The following is a 23554-nucleotide window of genomic DNA, read 5'->3' as shown; positions in this document are numbered from 1 at the left end:
ATTTGGAAAATGGATATCTGGGCCAAGACTTCCTCTGTAGCTTGATGATATTGACATGAGTGACGAGACAGACACAGATAAACAGATATCTGCATATTAATGAAGATGCATTTTAAAGAAGCTAATAAAAAGCTAAATTGCTGTCATATAATTGCCTGAGGGTTCTTGCATCTTCCTAAGGGATTGCATTTTGGCCAATGCGTTCCTCCTCTTTTGCTGTTCACACAGACTGTTTGACCTGCATACAACCAAAGCCTGCTCAAATGTGATTGGTCAATACATCTCAGACAACAAACGGAAACTAGAACATGACAAAATCTTGGTCCCTTGCCCACAGATATCTGTTTATAGAGATGATGACTCACTAGCGCCACTGTTTGCCAATCACTCATTAACACCTCCATGAACACAGTAATATAAAGATCGGGTACGCTGCGGAAGTAAACAGCGGCCACCTTAAATGATAGAAGAAGGAACAGTAATGACACGTCTGCGTCTTTCGCTGCCCTCTACCTCTCCTTTACAACTGGCACCTGGGAGGCTGCTAAAAAGGCCCTGATTCACTCAAACTCTCACACACACACACACACACACACACACACACACACACACACACACAGACACACACACACACACACACACACACACACACACACACACACACACACACACACACACACACACACACACACACACACACACACACACACACACACACACACACACACACACAAAAACTAACAGCGTCTTCCTGAGCCCACCTGTTCCTAGTCAGGGGGTGGAGGTGGGGCGAGGGTTCTGTCTTTAGGCAACTATTTAATTAGGCTCAGTATTGGTTGGCTGGCAGTGGAATCCCCCATGCTCCTCCACTCTCAACTGTTCCCCATGAATGTCAAAGAGACAGAGAGAGGAGAGACAGACTGCATGGCTTCAAAGCAGCTAGCGGATCTCTTCTATTTGTCTATTCCCCCATGGCGAGGCACAGTCTCTCTCTTTCTCCAGCTCCCCTTCCTTTCTCCGTTTTCTCATTCTCATCCTCCCTCTCACTTTTTTCCCGGGGTGCTTTGAAAGCTGCTCTCCGAGGCAGGGGGTTGGGTGTGTGTGTGTATGTGGGTGTGGGGGGGGACTTGGAAGGAAACGGGGGGAGATCCCTAGAGCAGGAAAACAGACTAGACGGAGGAACAAACTAATTGATTTTGTGCTGTGGCAATATAAAGAGGGCCTAAGTGAATTCATTTCTACCTCTCTGGGTATATGGATGTTTATCAATGACAAAACTGTGAGTCAGCGCAAAACAAATTAAAGTTTTAATATTTAAGTCAAAATGCAAGAACACAATGGAGCAACTTGAGAGAAAATCCTGGTTTGGTACATGGTCAGCTTTTAAATCTGCTTTTTGTATTTTCACCATCTGTTTTGGTGGCAAGAGTGCTCCATTTTCATTTTGCTAGAATTAAAGTTATAATCCATACAATTTGCACAAACTCACACGTCATTTTTGACACTATTTATTTAGCATTATAGCTTTTTGTTTTTGCATTAGCCATTCAATGTAATTTTTTATACTGAGTAATTACTCCTGACATCAGTTTTTATTTTGTGGCTGAGTCTGCCATTTCCAAGTTGCATTCATATTATCTTCAAACACACAATGGATTCACAGGAAATTGATATTTGATCCATTGACGTCAGTCTCACTGTTTGCTGTTCACTCTTTTACAGCCGTCCAAGACCTGTATGGCAAACGCAACTTTTTTCTATGGCTTCTGCTTTACAATAAAAAGAACTCAACTGGTGGTAGGGATGGGGATCGTTAATATTTATTGATATCGATACCTTTATCGATACTCCTTATTGATCCGAGTCTTTATCGATACCACTATCGATACTTTTCTATTATTTGGTGAAAAGACGATGCGACAATATGTTTTTAACAGAACTGGTATTGCTTTTATTGCTTAACAAGTGAGCATAACAAAAACGTTTCTAGCCTACAAAGTCTGTGTGTGCGCTTACCGCTGGTAGTTTGAGTGGATAATGAAGATGGGTCTGTCTGTGGTGCGGTGGCAGCAGCAGGAGGAGGAGGAGGAGGAGGAGACAGAGTCTTTTCAACCCGGAGACAGTCGAAGGTACTGCATTTGGCCTTTATTTGATGCACAATGCTAATGTGCTTGGCCATTGAGGTTGTGTTCCCCCCTTTACAAGAAATGATTTTGCAACATAAGTTGCATTTCGCTTCCTCTTTATCTTTGAGCTTGGTAAAATGAAGCCAAACTGTAGACCTTTTTGCCCGTTCAGCCATCTACGCGAGCGAAGTTAACTGCCAGACTTCACTTGTTTTACTTTTAATACCTGTTTGCTTACAATTTCATTCAAAAACATTGGTGGACACGCTGCAGTGATTGGATTGATTAGATTTAAATGCTGTGACGCGACTCGAGGGACACACAATTACGTTACAGGACCTACGGGAGAAAAAAAAACGACGAGACTCGATAGTGGTATCGATAAGCCCAAACGTTATTGATTTTCGGGTTTTGAAAAAAGTGGAACCGCGTCCTTGATAGAACCGGGTTTCGATCCCTATCCCTAACTGCCGGATGGCTTTTATTGTGACTTTGTCACAGGAAACGGAATCCACAGCAGATCTTTCATCAAGGATGCCTCTACAAAACAAGATATGGGTTTTGTTTTAAATGTTACGTTATGGGAGTAATGGAACAAGGAGAAGCCACAGTGAGCTGTTAGATAGAGAGTTGCAGGAGATAGGCTGTATACCACCAACTCCTCAGCAAGCTAACCGACTCCTTTTACATTGTCTTGCTGCTGTGTGCAGCATAAAATCAGATCGCAGTCGTAATTATTATTAACTGCCTTCTTTATTAAAACAACTTCCTGAGGAGACTTTGCAGTACTATTAAATGAAATTAAAAAATAAATCTTTAGTGACAGGGTCACCTCTTTAGCCCTGATAACAAGTGGAGTGCCCCAGGGTTCAATTATAGGACCACTCTTTTGTCACTTATATACATTCCCCTTCGTCATATCAAAAGCATGGTGATGATAGTGGCATGTGGATAATGATGGCAGATGATAATCAGATGTATCTCCCAGTGAAACAGATATGGCAGATATGAAAGACTGGCTGTCTACAGATTTCCTTCAATTTAATTAATTAAAACAGAACTTCTTATTATCCAGCCTGGGGTCTACATTTTGATAATGACACCAGCAAGCTTGTCCAGTCCTGTTATTACAGGTTTTTTTTATATATGTCTCAAAGATTCTATCATCACTGTATTTGTTACCTGTTGATTTTAACATATTTTGATTACTTAGCTCCAAAGTATTTTTGGAGCTAAGTAATCAATTACTTGGCTCCAAAGTATATTTCAGAGTTGCTCTCCCTTTGCCAACAAGTTCATCAGACATTCACCTGTTGGCGGTTCCTATGTTTAGATTTCAAGCTAGACTGCCTTTCCTTCTAGGGCTCCCTGGCTCTGGCATGACCTGTCTAAGGAGTTCACGCTAGCTAAACCATTATCCTCATTTAAAACAATTATCTATACTATATACTCAACTTTTATGCTTGATATCTCATCACCTTCCATACATTCTACATTTTAGATTTTCATTTTGTGTCTGTTTTACTGGGTTTTGCCTTGCTTATTTTCTTCCTGTTTCTATGTTTTTATGGTTTGTTTCGTGTATAGCATTTTTGTAAAATTGGTTTTAGGAAGTACAAAGAAATTGCTGTACAACTAAACACTATTATTATGATGATTCTTATCAAGGTCAAATGCAATGCTGCTTCCTCTGCTGTCAGTAGGAGTTTGAGAGTAAAGGATACCAAAGTGCACAAAGTGTGGAAGTGCATCTCTAAGGACTGCTCGCTCACATCTAGAGAGTTGAGAATTGTTCTTGAGGCTTCAACATTGATTAGTCTCATGAATGTTTCTTTACTTCTGTGTTAAATCTTTCTCTTGACTCTCTCATAAATGTGATGGCTTATCTCTTCAGATTACATTTTGAAATAATTAAATCTGTCCTTGCAAACTCATGTTGTACCTACTCATTTTAGTTTTAGTTGAGCTTTGACTGTGTTACTGTGGCATTTACCAGTGCGTTATGCAGGGTAATGTGTTTTTCATAGAGAATGATCCATACTAGGGACAAAAGGTCAAGATATCTCGGCCTCAGCTGCTTCGATTTTGACCATTAGTATTTAACACAGTTAAATATAAATTTAGTTAAACTATTTGGCCATAGTGAAAAAGCAGTACCTTGCACTTTTTGTACTTTACTTTATCAAACTTTAAGACATATTTGTATTCTTCTATATTTGTATTTAATGCACTTTTATATCTTAGCTTTTTAAGTGTAGTTGTTTCAACTGAATGATGTCTTAATTGTTTAATATTTTATTTTATTTCAAGTTCTGTTTTGTATCATGGTTTTATATTTAAAATTTATATAATTGTTTACCAGTATCTTGTTGATTTCATGTGCATGCAAATGAGATCTTCATACCTGATTTAATAAAGGTTATATTCCGTAAAACTTAGCCCAGGCATGTATTTGCTTAAATCACTGAACTCAACCTGATACATTCCTTAACCTCAACTCAAGAATGTAGCTATCAAATGAATCTATAAAATCCAGACTAGCCATTGACAAACGTACAATTTTTCTATTCACATATCAGCCTTACAACTAGGGTTGCAGCTATCGAATATTTTGGTAATCGAGTATTCTATAGAATATTCCATCGATTCATCGAGTAATCGGATAAAACATACTTTTGCTTAATTAAAGCCCGATTATGAATATACAATAGAAAACAAGACAGATCACTGTTTTCAGTTTTCAGTCCCGGCGTCTGCCGTTCTGTACAGCAAAACTGTCCACACACGTTACAGAGCCCACTCCGTCTTCTTCCGAGTTGTGGGGGACGCATAGTCTGTGACGTAAGCACGTTGTGTCACACTAAAAAGAATCCGTGCAAAACGTGAGCTTTACGAGGCTTCAAGGCAGACGAAATTCCTTGATCATTCTTTGTAAGCGAGTTACTTGAGGTACTCCAGGAATCGTTGCAGCCCTATTACATCTTTGTCCATTTTAATTCTTATGAAGACAGGGGTGGGGGAAAACATCTGTCTCTTTGCAATATTAAAAATAAAGCTACAAATCAGTCTTTTATCCTTCTGATGATATTTTGAGTTAAGCAACCCTTTGCTCATAGCTGTGTTTGCACCACCCTCATAAAATTTGCTTCATTATCACTCTGTGACAAGGAGTATTACATTTCACACTAACACTTTCTTTCTCCATTTCTTTCTATTTAAAGCCTTCTCGCCCAAAAAAATCACAAGGAGAGACAGAAGTGAAAAATCCGAAGGGCAAAATCCACTAAGCTTTGAGAAGAAAATGACTATACAGAGGCAGGCAGAGGCATGCAGACGTGCGATAGAAAGGCCACTAAATTGTGAGTGTTTCCTCTTCTGAGATCTCAAACCAAGTTTGAGACTGCCAGAATCTCTACAAAATGCACTATAGCAACCTGCAACAGTCACAAAGAAATGAAACCGATTCCAAACTACATCAATTACATGAGATTGCTATATACCCTGAAAGATGAAGCTCAAACTGAGTCCTTCAGAAAAAGGATAAACGGAAATTGCAATGAAAGGAGGTTGGGATTAATCCCTACCCATACACATTTACTATATATAAAAAAAAACTGTGCACAAAATGAACTGTGTGCTCACATGAGACAACTTCCACAAGCAACATCAAAACTTCTGTGAAGTAACACACAAACAGAAAGGCAACAGATCCCCACTGGCATCTTCAAGAGTCAGTCAGCACGCAGCGGCAATGTTTTCCACTTGTCAGGCTCACTCTGCTGGAACAACACACACACACACACACACACACACACACACACGCACACACGCACACACGCACACACGCACACACGCACACACGCACGCACACACCAGACCAACGGTGTGCAGAGAGAAGAAAATGGCAAAGACAAAATCATCTGCAAGGGCAACTTGTGAAGCTTCCAAAAAGCTAATTTGGCTACAATGTAAATGCTTCTCCTTGGGTTTGAGCTCATTTTCACTTCACTGTGAACTGTCCAATAAAGCCAAAATGCCAGTGACGGTCTTCAGAAAACCTATTACCACAGAATAAAGCATGTAGCTAGATGAGAAGGAATTCACCTCCCTCCACAGAGAACTGAGTGGACATTGCTTAATCTGCCTGTTCCCAAAAAGTCTGGGACAGACTCACAGAGGATGAAAAACAGAATGCTGAGTGCCAGTTGGGGACAAACCCAAGCCAGTTTAATAATTTACAGCCGGCTTTCACAGATCGTGCATGGCACCAACCCTCATCGACCCTTTCAAAGGATAGTATCCCACGGAACAAAGGAACTGACATTATAGTGCAAATCTGAATGCTAATATATATATATAAAATAATATAATACAATATGCTTAGTAAATGCAGTAAGGCAGAATGTAGCTTTGAGTCAATATGCTGAATTTGATGCTGGAACAATATAACTGGTACATGGACTGCACTTATATAGCACTTTTCTAGTCTTCTGATTCAAAGCGCTTTACGCTACATGACCCACTCACAGACATTCATACACTGATGCAAGGAGCCAGCTGCTCATCAGAAACAGCAACTAATCATTCACACATTCATACACCAATGGCACAGCATCTAGTGCAATTTGGGGTTCAGTATCTTGCTCAAAAACACTTCGACATGCAGCAGGATGAGCCGGGCAGTGGACCGGCAACCTTGTGATTAGTGGACAATCCTCGTTACCTCCTGAGCCACAGTCGCCCCAATAAAAACTGATAGAGAAGGTTTTTACAACCCGGAAATTATAAAGATGGGATGTGTGGTCTTGTTCAATAGATGAAAGCAGGATAAATGTGAATATACACTCACTCTAGAGTGATTGATAATAGCCTGCAATAAGACAAAATGTAAGTTGATTGGCCAACTCTGCTTGACACTGTTACCCAGAGAGACCGTGTTTGTGTGTGAGAGAATTTACCACTCTAAATAACAAATATGATAATGCAAGGTCATTTTCTTGCCAGGCTGGGTGATGCTGCATATGACAGGAGGATGATATCCCACTAGGGGTGTCTCTAGAGCTGATGCTTCGGTACCAAGTCGATGGTAAAATTCTGAAAACTTGATGGTACTCGTTTTTCTACAGTACCATAGGTATGGAGGCTACCGAGGGTGTATTTCTTCCAGACCTGACAGGGCAGAATATATGCCTACAAATACTCCAGTCCTTATACTGAACTGGCTGAAGACTGTGGTTGAGCCCCAGTGGAAAGGAGCAGAAGACCATTTCCATTCGAGCCCATTTTGCTTCGCCAGTTTGACGGCTGATCAGGGAGGGGAGCGAATACAATGACAAGAAGCCGGCAGGAAGCAACACAAGTAGCTCAAGTTCTCAGAGGAAATTATTTTACTACTGCCGGCTTTATGCTCTCTAAAGATTTCCCACGTTATTTTCCTGAGGCCTCGAATAGATACACAGTCCCTAACAGTTAATTAACTTAAAGCCCAAATGCCACAACAGCTTTAACTCTCTTACATCTTAACGCTATAAAACAAAGATAACATGAGGCATTATGGCAGTACGCGCTGTGAATGATCCATGTAGTTAAGCCAAGGGGGATGGCAGATAAGAACAATTAGAATTTCTCTATGTATGAAGCCTGGGACACAGATAAGATAGAAAGGATAAAAAAATACAAAACTGACATCTCCCTGTGTATCTGCTCTTTCCCTATATTCATTACAATTACCACCACATAACAGGTGCTCCTAATGTTTGAAATTACTTAACAGCCCAGAAAAATCTTTCTAACCAGCAGTAAAAACTGTGGCTACAATAAGCAGCAGTCTTACCTTCCTCTTCTTGAAGGCCTGTCTGGCCAGGTATCCCCTGCAGGCAGCCTGGAACAAAGAGATGTTCCTCCTGGTCTGAACATCCCGCTGCTCTTCCAACCTGGACAAAGTCCCCGCTCTGAAGAACACCTATAGGAGGAGAGGGAGAGTCAAGACAAAGTCGCACACACCTTTCTTAAAGGTAGGGACACAGGGCCAAATCCAACTGCAAAGTTACACAGAAATAGCTTTTAATTCAAAGAACTTAAAGACTTTGCACAGTAATGCACATCCACATGTTCCAAGTGACTGTAAAACAAACATATAAGTTTGAAAGAATAATTATTTCTGAGAGACCTCCTAAGCTTCATGCTGATATGATCAGATTTGAGGTAAATGTCGTACATAACCTACAACTATGGTAAGAGAGATTTAGTAACCCTGATCTAGCTGCACGGATATGTGCAGCATGCATTGGAAATTGTCCTAGGCATAGAGACAAAATCAGTATGGATCTCTGCCTCAATAACAGAGTTTATAAATGGAAACATGCCAACCCTGCACTTCACAATTTTACAGAGAAGTCAATATCCAGTCACTTGTATTAAGTATGTATTAACCAATGAGTGGGGATAGAACTGCTTCTCAATTCCATCATTTTATATCCTCCAAACATTTACTATGAGCCACCAAGTCTTTCTTAACTCTTGCAGCTTGGACTTCTTCTTGGTCTGAAAAATGATATTGATATATTGATATTAAAAATGATAATGCTAATGGTAAATGGACCTGTACTTGTATAGCGACTTTCTAGTCTTCCGACTACTCAAAGCGCTTTTACACTACGTGCCACATTCACCCTTTCACACACATTCACTCAGCGATGGCAAAGTCCATCGGACAGAAACTAACATTCATACACATTCACACACCGATGCACGGCATCGGGAGCAATTCGGGGTTCAGTATCTTGCTCAAGGATACTTCTACATGTGGCGGCAGGAGCTGGTGATCGAACCAACAACCTTCCGATTAAAGGACAACCCGCTCTGCCTCTGAGCCACAGCCGCCCACAATGTGGCAAAATAATGTGCCTTAATCATGCAAACAGGATGTCTTGTCCCTATTGTGCCTTAACAAGATCACACTGGAGCCAACTGACAAACTGCAGACTTGTTCATGCTGCCCTGTGAATTTGCCACTAACCAAATGCGGATTTGCATTTTTGCTATGTGTTCCTGTTATTTGATAATTTCTTCCCTGTCCAGACCAACTATCTCAGTGATTTTGCTAGCCTGATCATTATAATCACATCCAGAAAGATTCCTGTGTCTTTCATCTCCTTTGCTGATGATTTGGGCGGCAGCAGTGCCAATTCCTAAATGCCAATGAGCACACAATTTTTATTTTTGACTGTAAAGAGTCACAATGGGCTGACACTAGGCCCCATGTAAAAGCCTACATCATAATGCCTCTAACTCCTTCTAGATCATTTTTTGTCTGGGGACAGACATTGCTCTGTTCCTCAGCCCTGAATTAGCTGGCAGCTCTTTGTGGAAGTAGATTCATTAAGCAGAGTTTGAGTGACGCTTTGTCCTTCAGAGGATGTGACTGTTCCTAACTCTGAATGTAATTTTTAAAATTGGCTGAGCAAAGGAGAAAGTACGGCTTAGAGTCCGGCCGGGAATTAAGATTGTTGTTTAGATGTCATGTGGACCTATGTGAATTCACCACTGCAATAAATATTTACCCAGCCTGCAAGCATTTTCTGACACAGGATAACATTCGGCCCATTTAACAACCCTTCCCTTGACAGTCCACCCAGATAGTAGGTATTTCTGGGCACATACCGGCAATCAAATCGGGGTCAGCCCGGTCGTGCAGCGGTTAGTACTGTCACCTAATGGAAGCAGTCCTCGAGCGACTGCAGGAGATGTCACGTTGTGGATACATAGACTGTTTCTCTGCTGGAGAGTCAGGGAGTCCGGCTGTGTTTCTACAGTCACTTGAATCACGTTTACGTCCCCCTTTGAGAGAGGTTCAGTTACCATTACTGTTCATCAGCCCTGAATATCTAGTGAAGCTCAGTATAGCACAATTGTCTGTGGGCCAGTGTGTTGTGTTTACTGCCACAAAAGAGAAATAAATCTGTTGTTTATGTCTGACAGCGTCTCTCACCCTATGTCATTTTTTGGTAGCACTTTACATTACAGCTTGAAAATAACATGTTAATAGTGGGGTAATAGTTTGATAATGCAGTAATAAAAATTAGCGATGCATTCTACTGAAGTTTGAAATGTATATGTATTTGTATGAAATATGTTGAAAGTGGCCAGAAATTAAATAGGAACAGGTAGTTTAGCATTTGGCAGCCCTGATTCATGGTTATTACTAGGGCTGTGTATTGGCAAGAATGGCAATACTATACAGGGATCGTGATTCAATATATTTCAATATATTGTGATAGGGTAATCAAAGTGATGACGATGTTGTTGTTGTTATTGTATTACTTTATAATCCCACAACGGGGAAATTCCTTGTCACAGCAGCATTTACATGAAATAAATAAAAACAGATATAAAAAACTATGGTAAAGTGGTAAAGCTATGGTATGATGGTAATTTGAAAACAGAATCTACAACATTGATCAGGTGTTGTAGAGTCTGACAGCAGCAGGGATGAAAGACCTGCGGAACCTCTCCTTCTTACACCGTGGGTGTAACAGTCTGCTGCTGTCAGCTTCACTAACATCCTCCTTTCACCCACTTGCTCTATGGAGTCCAGAGGACAGTCCAGGACAGAGCTCGCTCTCCTGATCAGTTTATTGAGTCTCTTCCTGTCCCTGTCCGTACTGCCCCCCCTCCAGCAGACCACAGCATAGAAGATGGCTGAAGCCACCACAGAGTCATAAAAAAAACACACACACACACACACACACACACACACACACACACACACACACACACACAATATGCTCAACATTATCAAATTAGATTAAATTAAATCACACTTTTTTTGATGCAACCAAAACAGTGTGATCTGCAACATTATAGCCCACTTACAAAACTGCTATCTAGTGGTTGGCGGTTTAAACATAAAAAACAATAAGAGTGCTTTTGAGAATTGATACAATATCACAAAACAAAATATCGTAAGAAAATATTCTTTGATATTTTCTTACACCCCTAGTTATCACACAGAAAACACCACCAAGTGTTTCCAGGTTACAAGTCACAGCATTAAATGTATGATTTGTACAGCATTACTTTGAAACAAAATTTAATGTTTTTTAAGAGGGGATGAATTTCAGTATTATAATATGGTAATTACCAATTTTGATTTCCAAGAATTTTAATAGCTACCATATTGACTTTTTATTATCATGCTGTTACCCCACTATTACCATGTTATTACCGAGCTGTGACGTTAAATTCTAAAAATCTTTTTTTCCTCTGATGAAGTGTCTTTGCATAATTGTTCTTGTACGCACAAGCATTTCACAATTGATGGCTTTTGCTTGTTTCATCTACTATCATCTAAATACATCTAGCAGCACATATGTGATTAACTGTTGACAAAATGGCTAGTATTGTTTAACAGTGGGAAAACGAATAAATACAACTGTATTGCTAAAAAATGTTTTTTGGGGTGTTATCCTATTGTACAGTGTGACTAGAATGTAGGATTAGTTTTCTGGCCCTACTTTTCGAACTACAATGATGTGCTGATGCAGTTGGAGGGCAATGTCAATACCATGACCCTGCTGCTCCTCTGTAGTGTGTAAATGTGTGCTGGGATGAGAAATGTTCTGAACACGAATACTCTACAGCATTAGTGAGTGGGAGTATAGTCACATATCCGAACTATGTGGAAGTGTATGGGTTCTGTTAAATAACTCAAAGGTATGCACCACTAAGTGAAGCCAGAGGCTTGTGCTAACTGAGCCAGTGGTTGGCCACCAGAGGTGTGTGGTCCACCTGGGCTGCTGCAGGCATCAGTAGGTGAACTGAGCCTGGTTCAGCTCGTATTATTTCCGCCATAACTCTTCATCCAAAGAGGAAGCCAATGGTCTCATATAGGACCTGCAAAATCAGCTTAAACGAACATACGTGTGCACAGTGCAGTGTTTCCCGTTGGAGATGAGTAGCACAGAATATCAAAGAATGTTAAGAACTGAAAGCTAGTATTAAATGTTGTTAGATTTGTAATTTTGTAATTTTTTCTACCATCAGACACTTGATTTATTATTAGTATAAATTTTGATTTTCTACTTATTATTTTATTTCTTATTTTTCGGCTTCTTTGTTCATATATTTATAAAATGCATTTTGCAGAGTTTCTTTAACAATGGTATTGAAAAAAGAATTGTTTTGGTATCATCATAATGGCACTAGTATCTAAAATGATACCCATGCATAGCCTAGGCTGGGTACTCTTGTACATATCATGGTTGGTGAAGAACATGTGACTGTGGTGGTGAAGTTATAAACTGTACAAAAATATAATTTTTTCCTCCCATCCTTGTGGATTCAACCACCATAAATAAACTCTGCCGTGGGCAGATGATGTCAAACTAACCTGAGAGGAGATAACACATCTGGTTAACATGAACTGCTGTGCTCCCTGGAGACCCATTTGTCAGCACAAGGATGGTTTAATGATATCAGGCAGAAAGCCACATACAAGTTGGCAGTGAACCACAGGGGCAGTTTGGCAGCGAGAGGTGGGTCATCTGCCAGTCTGGAGAAGATGCAGCCACCTGCACAGTCCACAATTCATGTGTCATGGCAGGGTGACACTTTTATTTTGGTTGATAACCATTCCTACAACAAAACTAAGGTATACAATGTTGTGTGTAATACCTTTCACCTTGAGTCACGGTCACTCCTCAAATCTACCATTGATGGTGTTGCACTCAGCTTGAATGAGAAGTTAAAATCCTGTCTACTTTTACAGCCTTGTGTACCTGGCCAGTTACTACGTAAAGTGAGCACACTTTTGGAAAATACAAGCACATCATTTGAAGTATACAACATAAGCATTATTACATTACAGCACATCACCAATCTGTTATATGGAAGACTTCTAATTATCCAAAGTACAGCTAAAACTTAACTCGTTTACTCACAACAGTGGTTTATGTTGTAGCTGTTGCTTTCTTTGTTGCAGTTTCTCTTGAAGGAATCATCATCTTTCCTGTCTTTCTGACTTAAGATACTTAAGGGACAGTTCACCCTAAAATCAAACCGTTTTGCTTTTCTACCAAACTCGACTCACCAACCCTATCTACATGAAACTGCTCACAACAAGGTCGGTGGATTATCTTGACCTAACCTGGTCATGGTTTCTGTAAAGAACAAATCCATTTTTCTGTGATATCTCCACAACTCAGAAACTCACACCTCATTATTCAAAATGATTCCCACGCTGCATGAGGTACACAGTATAATAAGATAGAGTAAGAGGCCCAGTGTGTGGGTTGGTGGTACTTTGCCTTACCACGTGGGTTGGTTGGACATGTATGCGTCTCATCTGCCAGTAAAAATAATGTGAAAAAAGAGGCTTTAGTAACATTAGTGATAAGCACATCCGTAGAACAAAAAAGTTCTGATTTGGAACTTTGTCTGAACTTGGGAAAATAGCGGGCCAAGTATAGACTGACACGCACCAACACTAAGGCAAGGTTAAACTCCCTGCAATATCTGCCAACTAACGTCTCTAATTGACAGCTCAAGGCACTCACTGTTCTTTATTCCACAGACATTCACAGATCTAATTAACAAAACCATCAGCCTGTCTTTTTCCTTGTGATTAGCGGGAGTTTTTTTATCTCAAAGAGTTGGAGTCTGGCAGTGTCTGACTGCTACTTGGCAAAGGGTCACTGAAACAGAGAGCTACAAAGATCAGCTCCTCCCCCACAAAAAGATACAAAAATAAAACACACCAGGACTAGTGAAGGTGAGAATGGAAGTGTGAAGACATGTCACTGCGGAGGAGCAAAACAGCAACAACTCCTCCATGACCACCACACCTTTTGTTAGAAAGATAGATGAGCAGAATGGAAAACTCTTTCTCATTATCTATTTAATTGAGAGTGTCATTGACTGAAAGATGTTTGGCCTTGAAGCCAAGACTCTCCTTGATGGTGACACAAAGGACCCAAAAAAAGGGGGGGAAGTGACATTGTGAATGCTCATTCCTTTTCCAAGATTTTCAAGGGGTTTAAGTGCTGGGGTTTAAGATTAGAAATATGATTCAACAAAGTTGAAGGCAGGAAAGGTAAAGGCCTTGGGTGTAAGCTATAACAATGATAATAATTAATAATAATAATAGCTTTATTTGTATTACACTTTTCAGTGCAGGTAACAATTATATACAGTGCTGAAACGATTCCTTGAGAAACTCAATTACTAAAAATCATCACTGAAAATTCTTTGCATAATCCATATAGAGCCATATAGCACACTTTGTTTTCAATGAATGATTATTACACACTATCAAGACAGAAAATAGCGAGGGACAAGAGAAAGCAACAAAAAGGGTCCAAAATTTAAGTTCAATCTGAGACACAATGAAAACTCTGTACGGAGTCTGTTGTAAAACCGAACTAGCCTAGCACAATAGCACAACGTCAATTACTTCACTGTGAAATTGTTTTTCAGGTAAAAAATATCACAATCGATCGATCATGTGATCACGTGAGGCTTCCAGGTCCACAAAAGTAATTTAAATGATTCAAAATTGATCCGAAGGCAGCCAGTGCAAGGATGCTAGAACAGGTGTGATGAAGCACTTAGGACTAACTGTAAGCTGTGGGTTGATTTCTGACTGAGGTATATAGGGAATTACAGTTGTTGAGGCAGGAGGAAAATAAAAGCATGGAGCTTTTAGCTGAAATAGCTGAAATAAAAGACTTAACCGTAGCTATATATCTCCAATGATAAAAACATGACTGAACATCTTTATTTAGATGGAGTTCGAAACCAAGTCCTGAAAATAAAGTGACATCTGATTTTGTGAGGTTAAATTGGAGAAAGTTGTCTGACATCCAGTATTTTATTTCAGCAAGGCAGTTGTAGAGGGTTGCCGACTGGTTGCCGACTGGTTGCCAACTGACTGGAATATAGAGCTGTGTGTCATCAGCATGACGGTGAAACTGTACACTATATTTGCATATGAAGCCACAAGGAGGCACATATAGCTTAATGCCGCATTAAAATGATTAACTCTACCAACAAAAAAAGCCTGGTCTCTAAAAAACACTGAGGTGTAATTGTATTCATGTACTATAATGGTTCACATGATAAATTCAGCACTAATTCTGTCAGTACTACAAGTCATGTCATACTCACTGCTGTCATATGTCAAACTAAAAATAAATCGTCTGTTCAGGAAGTGTTGAGTTTCACTGACAGTATCTTAACAGAATTTAAATATGACAAAGCAGACAATTGGTTCCATATTAATTTGTATTGTGGAGAAACTGTTGAGTTGACAGTACAGAAAACAAGGAGATGTCTTATTAAAATATGATCAAATATACCTACAGTAATAAGGCCTTTCTCTAATATACGCTTGCTTCTCTCTGCTGTTAAAGTTAATAAAAGCCCTGGCCATGATTTAAGGAGTTACAGCATTATGGTAACAGTCCATATATGTACAATGAGATGAATAGTGTGCACTCCACTCACCCTGCTCAGACCCATGTGGTAGGTGCTTTTCTCCAGCTCCAAGGACTCCAGCAACTCCTCCACAGCCTGGAAACCAGCAGAACAAACAGTCAGTACACAGATAAACACAAACAACCACCATTTGCCCTAGGCCTTACCTCCACATGATCACATGACCTAGATGCCCAAAAGGAAGCTGGCTTGGTGCCATAGCAACAAACACCATTCTCCCTTAACACCAGCTAACACAAACACAAACACAAACACACACATACACACACATACACACACACCTCCCCCCAATCTGCCTCTGGGGACTTGAAAGCACAAAACAAGTCAGACAAAGAAGCTTCTCAGGTCCTGTTTCTGTCAGGTTTCATCTATCGTGTCAACTTAACCTTTAGAAGACAAACTGCAGATTGTTTGGTAGCTGGGGCTCAACTTGGAGGCTTTTTAGTAATAATGATAGAAATAAGTGTTAATAATCGAAATATCTGAATAATAATTTGTTAAAACTGAGCTGTAACAGGGTTCAACAGGTTAAAGGTAAGAATTAAGACCTTTTAAAGACCATTATGATTGCAATTTAAGACCTATTTTACATCCATATTGGCAAAAAAAAAGAAAAAAGAAATGATTGTATGGTACAAATCCCAACAAGTCACATTATCATGCTTTTAATTGGTTTCAGTGGAAATCTAAATTGTGATGCAAAAATGATCATTCCAACCAGTCTGATTTTGTATTTGGTACAGCATGATCAATAAACATTTTTCCCAAAAATAAATTTACTTCCCATGAGGGGACCCTTGATGTTGCAATAGATATTATATTCCATAATAGGAAAGTGTTGAATTTGGTCTTAGAGCCTTACCAGTAATAACATTTATTTATTATCAAAAATGGATGGAATGGTTTGATATTACAAAAATTTTAATGGTCCAGTGTGTAGGATTTAATACCCTCTATCGGTGTAGTTGCAGATCCCTCCCTCGCTTCACCCCCCCTTCTAAGCACAAAAGGAGAAACTATAGTGGCAGCAGAACGCATGAAAAACACTAATGCCCTTATCTACAGCCAGTGTTTGGTTTGTTAGTTCTTGGCTACTGAGGAAACATGGTGGTACAACATGGTGGCCTCCATGGAAGGTTTCTTGCTCCCTCTATAGATAAAAACATCTGATTCTAAGGTAACCAAAACACAATGATTCTTATATTTAGGTGATTATACACTAATGAAAACATAGCTACGAATATTATATTCCATTTCTGATGATAGATCGTCCTAAATGTTACACACTGGACCTTTAAAGATTATAAGATGAAGCATGATCATTTTAAAAATCACATCAATTGGGCACCCACTGTGAACTTCTGGCAAACTGCTCTTCAAGGGTGATGTAAGACTGCACTATATAGTGAGTACAATTCACTGTATGTGCATGTTCTATCAAACTTTTTATTGTTTGGTTTTGTCCATCGTTTCCATCTCTTATGATAAAACTAACAAGGCTGACTAACTGGGGGTTTGTTTAAAATTTCTCTAATCTTTTGATTGCTCATGTTTCCTGCCCCAGACTTCACTGTGTTCCCAGATCTCAGTTATTACCTTGGTAAGAACAACATTATTACAAATGGGAATGATGAACAAAACTACTAAAATACAATTCAAGTTAAACCAGACTTGTCTCCTCCGAGTTCCCAACTTCAGATTTCTCATTCTGATTCAAGGTTTTGGTCGATGCAAACGAGTGAACATAAGATTGTTTTAGTTTTTCCCTAATGAAAAGGTCCAAACCTGCTGCGTATATCAGCCAACAGGTTAAGGTATGTGTTCCTCATTTGAAAAAAACGCTCTCCCTGGATGTATTTCTGCAAGTTTTGCGCCCTTGCTCCTTCTAAACGAAGAGTGGAGATAGGTCTACGCAAGATTTGTCAGCAGTCAGCATGGGATGTGGCATGAGGGAGAAGTTTGCCTTCTGCCAGAAATGACATGACACCAATTTCAGGGTTCCCACTGTTTCTCAGTCATTTTCCAGGACTTTTCTTGACAATATAGGACAGATGATTTTCCCACTATGTCCTTAGTCGAGTACAGTTGCAGTTTCTGCAAACAAAGTTTTCCTTTAATTGTAACATTAATTTAGCCAGAACAAAATACGCACCCAGATTCACGTAATCTGAGTGAGGGGGAAAAATACATAAAAAAATACCAGGACAACATAGATTATATACAGGTCATTGTAATCAATATCCAGGTAATTCCATGACTGGAACAGTAGTCCATAAATTTCCAGGTTTTCCAGATCTTCCAGGATGCATAGGAACTCTGAATTTATGAGGCTGAGAGGCAGCACATTTAGATGATCCACAGCACCATGTATATATTTGATATATTATCAAAAAGATGAGGAAGGAAATCTGGGATTTGTTGGGAGTTACAAGTACGTAAAATGTCTTTGAGCTATACAGAAACAAAAGGCTGTCTCTGCAACATCGCTCGCAGTATATCTAATTTTTTGTGCCCCATTTGCTAGAGTTTACTAGCTCAGTGGAAGCGGTGTTACAAGTACAAACCAAAGTGTGCGACAAACTACAAATCTAAAAAACCTTCTTATGAAGAATGTATAAATGGTAAATGGACCTGTACTTGTATAGCGCCTTTCTAGTCTTCCGACCACTCAAAGCGCTTTTACACTATGTGCCACATTCACACACATTCACTCAGTGATGGCAAAGTCCACCGAACAGAAACTTACTCATTCATACACATTCACACACCAATGTACGGCATCGGGAGCAATTCGGGGTTCAGTATCTTGCTCAAGGATACATCGACATGTGGCACCAAGAGCCGGGGATCGAACCCATAACCTTCCGATTAAGGAATGACCTGCTCTGCCTCTGAGCCACAGCCGCCCCTATATATGTATACTGCTGAAATTCTCCAGTGGAAACCAGGGCAATAATAGTGGGACATGATAATAATACAAATGGAACTTGAGCCTCTTAGGGACAGGACACTGACAGGAATTGTGTATGATGTGGTGGATTTTCTCGCCGCTGTTTGCCTGGTTGGTCTGAAAAGCTCTTGGCAGGTACACCATCTGGCTACTGACATCATGGCTACATCACAGTGTAAGAGGAACTGACAGAACTGGGCTGTCGGCAGCAAAAAGACAGGGCTTTTTGTTTGGCACAAAAAAATTCTCAGACAGGCTCAGCAAACCAATATTCTCTTTTTGTTGCATTCTCTTTTCCTGAAAACCAATTCTTTTATATTATTCCTTCAATTATACGCCCTTCTCTGTCTCATACCGCCTCCTTTCATCCATCTTCCTTGTTTTCTTTCTTCTCTGCTGTTCCTTCCAGACTCCCCAGACAACTGGGTACCATTAGTTCTTTCTGAGTGGGCTATCCTCTCTAAGCTCATCTGCGAGGAATCTTGTGAGCCACTTTCCTGCCAATGTGTTGTGGTGTGGTACAGAGAGGGGAACTTGATTTCACTGATCTGCTTAATTAATCCAGTTAAATCTTCTCTGTTGACAGTGGCTATTCATTTCAATGTCCTTTTCATATTCCTCATTTAAATGGCACATGCAAATGGGTCGGCATTCAGCCAGTCAGTTTTATAAGTATCAGAAAAACCTTTTAGACAAAAAACTTCAGCACATCAGATTCGTAAGACCATAATGTAGAGATGTTTTTCCTCCAGCAGCCCCACCTCCCACTCACAAGGCTAATCACGCCTTTGTGCAAAGCTGCTATATACTGCCTGAACAGAACGTAGAGAAGACATTAATCATATGCTCAGGGATGTTCCTAAACTGTTCTGCCTCCTATACAAAAGGAATGGAAAGATAATGAGACAAGGAAAAAAAAGTGGAAAGAGACAAGGGAACGGTGGGGGAGAGGGAGAGAGGAGGAAAGAAAGAGCTCTTCCTACCCCCGGTAATTAATCAGTACAGTAGCCGTATGCTGCCAGCCTGCGCAATCATAATTAATTACACACAAGAGCGCTCTTGGAACAGGAAGAGGACGGTGGAGAGAGGAGAGCAGGAGGAGAGGAGGAATAAAGGGATTCTGTTCACACTAGGAGATTAGAATGTGGAGGGCAAAGAGAGAAATACTGAACGTTCAGACTTTACAACATTCTACCCATCTTTTTTGGCTGGCAAAAGCTGAGATTTTTTTAGGAGGTACTCCAGTGATTTAGTATTACACTTCCATAAAGTCAGAGGATTTACAAGAGACAGAATCATCAATATTGATGCAGCAAAGGTCAAGCTATCCTGACTTTTATACGTAGTATGGAGTAAAACTCTGAAAACAATCAATCCTACATTTCCCATAATGCAAATCTATAGCATATCTTTATTAGTTCCTGTCTGGCTGGTAAACAGAAATTGCTTTTAAACTCCTCACCTCCAGCTGTAACACAGGGTTTGTAGTCTGTAGTTCTGTAGAGGTTGGTCTTTTATTTTAAGAAGCAAGTTGGCTTAAACTTTAAAGATTTTGACCTGGACCTTTTATGTCCCGATTATTATTGTGTACAAATTCTATTAAATGCAGTTTAGAGGAATCTTTTTGACACAGCTCAGAATATTGTTGTATAACTGTAAGACATCAGTGTATGACAATACTTGAAAATGCAAATAAACTGCTGATTGTGCACCAGAGTCAAAACAAGATGGCTAAAACAAAAAAGAAAAGTGAAAGTGAAAGTTAAAGTCCCCTCCAGTCAGAACTCAGTGTTTCTTCTTGTTCCTACAGTGTGCTGTTTGAATGCTGTCAGTGCAGAGTTTGACACTAGAAGGATGTTTTCACATTCATCTGCTGAAAGAGGAAAGTTTCTTTGTGCTCACTGAACATCTTATTTTAAGGGGCGGGGGCTACCATCATGATTTGTGACATCACAAATAGTTTGGAAGTCAGTCCTGGTCCAGTATACAACTTGTACAGTGTGATGTAGAAACTTAAAGCCACCAGTGCACATCCACTGAGAATGGACTTTACAGTGAAGTAGGAGACATCTTGTGTCCAGCAGCAAAACTTTAGAAATCAACAACATTTACATATTCAGAGAATCTGGAAGCTTTAGAGAGGTAGAAGGATGAGATTAGTTTTTCAGGCTTTTAACAAGATAATTTAACTTTTTATGTTCACAGAACATATGAGACACAAATAATTATTAAAAGTAGAGCAATCTATATACATGTAAAAACATGGAGGGGCTCTTTAAGAAGCAAGTAGGTAAAACAGATTTTGACCTGGACATTTTATGTCCACATCATTATTGTGTGTTCTGTAAGAAGATTCTTTAATTAAATCGAAAATTTTAAGTAAGGCTAACTTAATTGTGCAAGTTAAAAAACATCATCAATTAGCTTTGGCAATTTTAATTAGTACTGTGAAAAAAAATACATAATAAGTACTTAATCAATGTTTCTGTAACTTACAAAACTAAGTTAGTATCACAATAACTAGTAAAAGCTGCTTAATGAAGAATCTTTTTTACTTCAAATTTTCAGTGTAATCCGTTTCAATAATTTTTTCGAGATAAAATTACACTGTAGAAAACAAGGTCTTCCTCTGATTAACACAGCTCAGAATACTGTATCCAAAGGGACAGACTAACAGATGGTTGGTTATGGTCTTTTCATCGGATTTGTTGAAAATAAGAAAAATATACACAAAAAAACCAACTTCTTAGTTCGAATCGACAGCACCTGCTCCAATAATCAAAATCACACCTGTGAATAATGCATTTTTAACATCTTTGGTTGGTTGGGAATCCCAGAAAAGTTGGAAAGAGAGTTTCCATCATATCAGCAGTAACTGTCCAGCCGAACAGCCACACACACACACACACACACAGCCACACACACACAGCCACACACACACACTCTGTATCTCAGTATCACTGCCAAAACACTCACCCTCTTCTCATCTGTGACAATGTAGTGGCGGCCGTGCTTCTTGGTCAGATGCGGTGCCAGGACATCAAAGCGCCGGCGGAACTCAGAAAACACCATGTGGTCTGGGTATCCTGGAGGCAAGGGGGGAGCAGAACAGAGATGAGAGCAGAAAAACACCAAGGTTAGAGGAGCATCTGCAGCTAGTGGACAGCCAACAGCGTGTCACTGGTCAACTTTTATTTTCAGGAGAAATATAAAAAAAAAAAAAAATCCCACTTCAACAGACTTAAGCGCAAAAAGTCAAAGTTGTGAAGGTCTGAGATATAGAAATATACAAGGTTACATGGGTTTCTCAAGCTTTTAGAGAGCTACGGACAGTAAGAATACCTATGGGACGAGGCATTGGCACAAAGGGCTAAAGGATCGAAAAGCTTACACTTCTGAAAGAAGACATTAGAGAGTAATTGGGCATTTTGACAGTAACAGCAATGAGTCGAATGTTTTTGAAAACCTATTCAGATTTTCTTTTTCTGGAAGTTCAATTCATCACTGGATTAAAATAATTTATTTATTGACATCAGAAAGACAGATGAGTCATGAGGAGTTTGAGAGCTGGTTAAACTCTAACTTCTATACCAGAGAGTACAACTAAGATCAAACTTTAATGATCTCTATGAGGATATACCAGTGTTTTATGGACTTTAAATAACTATAAATTTTCCCTCACACCCTTCATAACAACACACAGGAAAAAAAATTAAGTTTCCATCCACTATTGATTATTAGGAGTTTGTTTCATTGAGATAAGCAGTAGGTGACTCCAACAGGGCATTAACATGATAATGTGATTAAAAAAGCACCAATTGAAGCAATGTCGGATTTGTTTCACTTTGTGCGAAAGGTTCCATCAGATCTGTGTGATCATGGATGTATTATAGAGCCATGGGAGGAATGGGGGGGATCGTCGTAAAGGAAACAGCTCATCGGTCGTGTGAGTTAAAGTTTTTGCTATGTCAGACTTTATTCAACTCATATGAGCATAAAAACATTCATTTTTTTAAATGTTGCCATTTCTATCAACCTTTTCTCATGCGATACTTCAAAATTTGCATCAAAATACAATGATGGAAACACTGCTCTTGAGTGAAATGAGAGATGGAGTGTTGATAAGTCACCACAGAGTTACTGTCGTTAAGAATAGCAAGTATGGCAGTGTCATCAGAGTACGTCAAGCATGTGGTGATGGGAGATGGGCTTGTGCAGCCATTGCTAGAGCAAGTGGCCGAGGACACAGCCTTGTGGAGCTCCAGTGTTGGTGGTGTTTGGCTAGCATTGGTCTAAGATGGGGAATGATACTTCAGTTTTACCAGGTTGTAAGAGTCACAAAATAAATAAAGTTACTAGGGCTGCAACGATTCCTCGAGTACCTCGAGTAACTCGATTACAAAAAATGATCGAGGAATTTCCTCTGCCTCGAAGCCTCGTTTAATTAAATTCAAAACTCACGTTTCGCACGAATTCTTTTTAGTGTGACACAATGTGCAACAGCATTACTAACGGAGTAATCAGTATTAAGTACTTTTCCCATCGTTGCAACGCCGTTACCGTTACTGAGAATGTAAAGTGGCGCGTTAATTGCGTTACTACAATGTGGTTGAATGAAGCGCAGCGGTGTCAGGCTTTCTGACAGCCACACATCAGCTGCCGGGAGAGGGCAGGGTGGTGATGATGACACCGTTGCAAATGCGATGATGATTGGCTGGGTGGGCGGATGCCCTGCTCACGCTGTCTCACTGCACGGCAACTACTACTATAAACACAAGACAGAGACAATGGCGATGAGCTAGGGAAATTCAAAGGTAGCGATATCAAACTGGAAGTACCGACACTACTTCTCGCTTACTGAAGTTAAAGGCAAGAATGTTTATGTAACATGCACTGTGCCCAGGAAAAAATACTTTATCCACGTCTGCCTCAAACAACTCAAATCTTATGAAGCACCTCACAGCAACACATGCTAACACGCCAC

The 23554-nt window shown here is 39.8% G+C and overlaps 1 protein-coding gene across 5 annotated transcripts in view; it reads right to left on the bottom strand.

Annotated features, from left to right (window-relative positions):
* myo18ab (myosin XVIIIA b) overlaps positions 1-23554 on the bottom strand; it is a 160162-nt gene that overhangs the window by 61977 nt on the left and 74631 nt on the right. For all 5 annotated transcript variants that reach the window (XM_051397912.1, XM_051397913.1, XM_051397910.1 and 2 more), the window contains 3 exons: positions 21547-21656; positions 15630-15695; positions 7960-8088 (listed from right to left, as the gene is read on the bottom strand). In XM_051397912.1, the coding sequence (XP_051253872.1) occupies positions 7960-8088; positions 15630-15695; positions 21547-21656 (305 nt within the window). The remainder of the gene's footprint in view (positions 1-7959; positions 8089-15629; positions 15696-21546; positions 21657-23554) is intronic.

The sequence above is a fragment of the Dicentrarchus labrax genome, unplaced genomic scaffold (genome assembly GCF_905237075.1).
Source record: "Dicentrarchus labrax unplaced genomic scaffold, dlabrax2021, whole genome shotgun sequence".
Taxonomy (NCBI): Eukaryota; Metazoa; Chordata; class Actinopteri; family Moronidae; genus Dicentrarchus; species Dicentrarchus labrax.
Note: the sequence above shows the minus strand (reverse complement) of the source record. Positions and strands in the feature narration are given on the sequence as shown.